A 3,432-nucleotide genomic window follows, 5' to 3' on the forward strand; every position below is an offset into this window, starting at 1 on the left:
GAGCCTGCTTTGGATTCTGTGTCTCTCTCTCTCTCTCTCTCTGTCCCTCCCCTGCTCATGCTCTGTCTCTCAAAAAGGAATAAACATTAAAAAAATTTTTTTAAAAATAAAGAAAATCAAATAGTCCAGGCGAGAGGTAATGCACCCTGCTCTCACGAACATTAAATAGCCTTACAAAAAGTCTAGTTGGCCCTTCTCCCTAACAGGTAGATGCTGGCCTGATTTCCATTGCGGCTGGTTTTTGTGGCAGGCGTAGTTACGTTAGAAGTGATTTTTTATTTGGAATGATTTCCTTCCTGTTGGCTCTTTGATGTGGCTTAGGAGGTGTGCGGTGTGTGGAGTGGAGTTATATGCCTGCCCAAAATTCAGTGACAAATAGTCAGGCGCAAGGTGGTTCTGGGGAGACTCTTGGTCTGAGGAACTGTCAGGATCAAGCACTGAGAGAGGCAGAGAAGGGGGAGAAGGAGAGGGATGTGAGCAGGGGTATTTCCTGGCATCTGGGCACTTGGCATCTAATGAGAAACAGATGTCACCGTGAAACAAAACAGAAACAAAGCAGAAGTGGAGATGACCAGCCCGCCAACCTCACGTTAGGGATCAGGGCCGGAAAAAATGGGAGAGCAGCGGGATGAATTATTGAGACAAGGGCTCCTGAGAGTCTCTGTATTTTTTTTTTAAAACTCGCTGTGAAGAACAGGAGTGGAGAATAGTTGGAAAGAAAGGTACACATTTTAAAGCTAAACACAGAGAGGCAGAGAGTGAGGGGGAGAACCAAAGAATTAAAAAAGTGAGCCCCAGCAAATATTTCTGGAGAATTCATTTGTGTGTCACATTGTGTTTTCTTTGCATCCGCTGAAGATGTTCACAAAAGATGTATTGAGGGGCACCTCAGTGGCTCCATTGGTTGAGCGTCCGACTTCGGCTCAGGTCATGATCTCGCGGTTCCTGAGTTCGAGCCCCGCGTCGGGCTCTGTGCGGACAGCTCGGAGCCTGGAGCCTGTTTCGGATTCTGTGTCTCCCTCTCTCTCTGCCCCTCCCCTGTTCATGCTCTGTCTCTCTCTGTCTCAAAAATGAATAAAACATTAAAAATTAAAAAAAAACTCAAATAAAATAAAATCTTCTAAGGGATGCCTGGGTGGCTCAGTCGGTTAAGCGTCCGACTTTGGCTCAGGTCGTGATCGGCTCAGGTCGTGATCTCGCGGTCCGTGAGTTCGAGCCCCGCGTCGGGCTCTGTGCCGACAGCTCGGAGCCTGGAGCCTGCTTCGGATTCCGCGTCTCCCTCTCTCTGCCCCTCCCCGACTCGCGCTTTGTCCTCAAAAATAAAGAAACGTTGCAAAAATTTTTTTAAAAGATGCACTGAGGGGTCCCAAAGCCAAGATTACAGATATTTCTAGCAGGTTAGAGGTCTCTACAGCTGAGAGATATTTCTAACTATCCTGTCTAGGGTCCCAGAGTCAACTCAGGTAACTTGATCACGGAAAGGAGCGGAGCTGTTTCCGGTGTGTGATCGCCACGCCAATTTCAGGAGTTTCTCTGTCTCTTTTCTTCCGCTGGCAGATGACGGAGTTGGTGACCCGTGGGAATTTGACTACGGTGACTGAGTTCCTCTTCTCTGGGTTCCCACATCTGCCTGAAGGTGGCGTCCTCTTCTTCGTTCTTCTGCTTCTCACCTACGGATTTATCGTAACTGGGAACCTAATGATATTCATCGTCGTCCGGCTGGACAGGGCCCTGCACACCCCCATGTATTTCTTCATCAGCGTCCTCTCTTTCCTGGAGGTCTGGTACACCACGACCACCATCCCCAAGATGCTCTCCAGCCTGATCAGTGAGCACAAGACCATCTCTGTGGCTGGCTGCCTCCTACAGATGTATTTCTTAGACTCCCTGGGCATCACAGAAGGCTGCGTCCTGACGGCCATGGCCACTGACAGGTACATCGCCATCTGCAGGCCTCTCCGGTACGCGACCATCATGACTCCCAGGCTGTGCACCCAGCTGGTCGCTGGGTCCTGCGTCTGTGGCTTCCTCCTTGTGCTTCCCGAGATCGTGTGGATTGCCACCCTGCCTTTCTGTGGCTCCACCAGATCCGGCAGATATTCTGCGACTTTACACCTGTGCTGAGCTTGGCCTGCACGGACACGTCCCCGGCGGTCATTGTGGACGCCATCCATGCAGGGGAGATTGTGGCCTCCTTCCTGGCCATCGCCCTATCCTACATCCGGATCGTCATGGTGATTCTGGGGATGCCCTTGGCCGAGGGCCGCCGCAAGGCCTTTTCTACCTGCGCCGCCCACCTGGCTGTGTTCTTGCTGTTTTTCGGCAGTGTCGCTGTCATGTACCCGCGATTCTCAGCCACCTACTCCGTATTTTGGGACACAGCAATTGCTATCACTTTTGTCATCCTTGCCCCCTTCCTGAACCCCATTATCTACAGCCTCAGAAACAAGGACATGAAAGATGCTCTTGGAAGGCTTTTCTGCCGTCGGAGGAGGGCTAGTGGGGTCGGGGATAGATCTAGAGGCTGATAGATAGATCTTGACTTGTTCGTGAGTGTGCTCTGTTTCTATTGGCACAACTACTCACTCTGTTATTACAAACAAGAACAGAAAACTGCTGTGTCCAGGGCACTGGTGGCGATGTCACAGCCTGTTCGCATCCGTGCCCCTGCCGTGTTTGTGGTCTCTGAGGCAGCCCAAATAGACTCTGCGGCAGCACAGCACAGGCTAGCTTCCTCTTCGCCCCTCCAGCTGGGCTCCTGGCCTTCTCCTCTGTGGCCCCACGTGCAGATGAGGCCAGACAGCAGGACAGAAGAGACATGAAAGACACCGTGGTTCTGAAAATTGCCACCATCAACTCACCCCCAGCCCTCTCTCCATTCGTGAATCCCCCTGATGCTCAGCACCCCACATTGATAAACCATTCCCCGACACTAAAATCATCTCCATTTTCAGCTTATTTAACCCACAAACTCGATTTGACATCAGTGCACTGATCTCATACACCAGCCACGATGGAATTCGAGGCTCGTTGGAGTGACATAAAAATGAATAGGGGTGGGACCCCTGGGTGGCTCAGTGGGTTAAGCATTGACTTCAGCTCAGGTCATGATCTCAGGTTCGAGCCCCTCATCGGGCTCTGTGCTGACAGCTCAGAGCTGGAGCCTGCTTCGGATTCTGTGTCTCCCTCTCTCCCTGCCCCTCTGCTGCTCATGCTCTGACTCTCTCTGTCCCTCAGCAACAAATAAATGTTAATTTTTTTTTAAATGAATTGTGGCAATAGTCTACTTCTCTAGCAATTTCCCATTTGAAATACCTTCACATGTATGAATCCTCTTTAAATTTAAAATGTCCTAAAGTAATTAGGTCAGAAATCACCATTATTTACATGTTGGAACGGAAGCCTAGAGAAATTTACTGACTTGCCTGACGT

General features: G+C 50.4%; 1 protein-coding gene across 1 annotated transcript; it reads left to right on the plus strand.

Moving 5' to 3' along the window:
* Positions 1 to 1,557: 1,557 nt before the first annotated feature.
* Positions 1,558 to 2,621, plus strand: LOC106987121 (olfactory receptor 6K6). The gene is given in 2 exon segments (XM_015085363.2): positions 1,558 to 2,080; positions 2,083 to 2,621. Coding segments are annotated over 2 exon segments (969 nt in total). The 3' UTR covers positions 2,529 to 2,621.
* Positions 2,622 to 3,432: the final 811 nt, after the last annotated feature.

Source organism: Acinonyx jubatus, chromosome E4 (genome assembly GCF_027475565.1).
Source record: "Acinonyx jubatus isolate Ajub_Pintada_27869175 chromosome E4, VMU_Ajub_asm_v1.0, whole genome shotgun sequence".
Classification (NCBI taxonomy): domain Eukaryota; kingdom Metazoa; phylum Chordata; class Mammalia; order Carnivora; family Felidae; genus Acinonyx; species Acinonyx jubatus.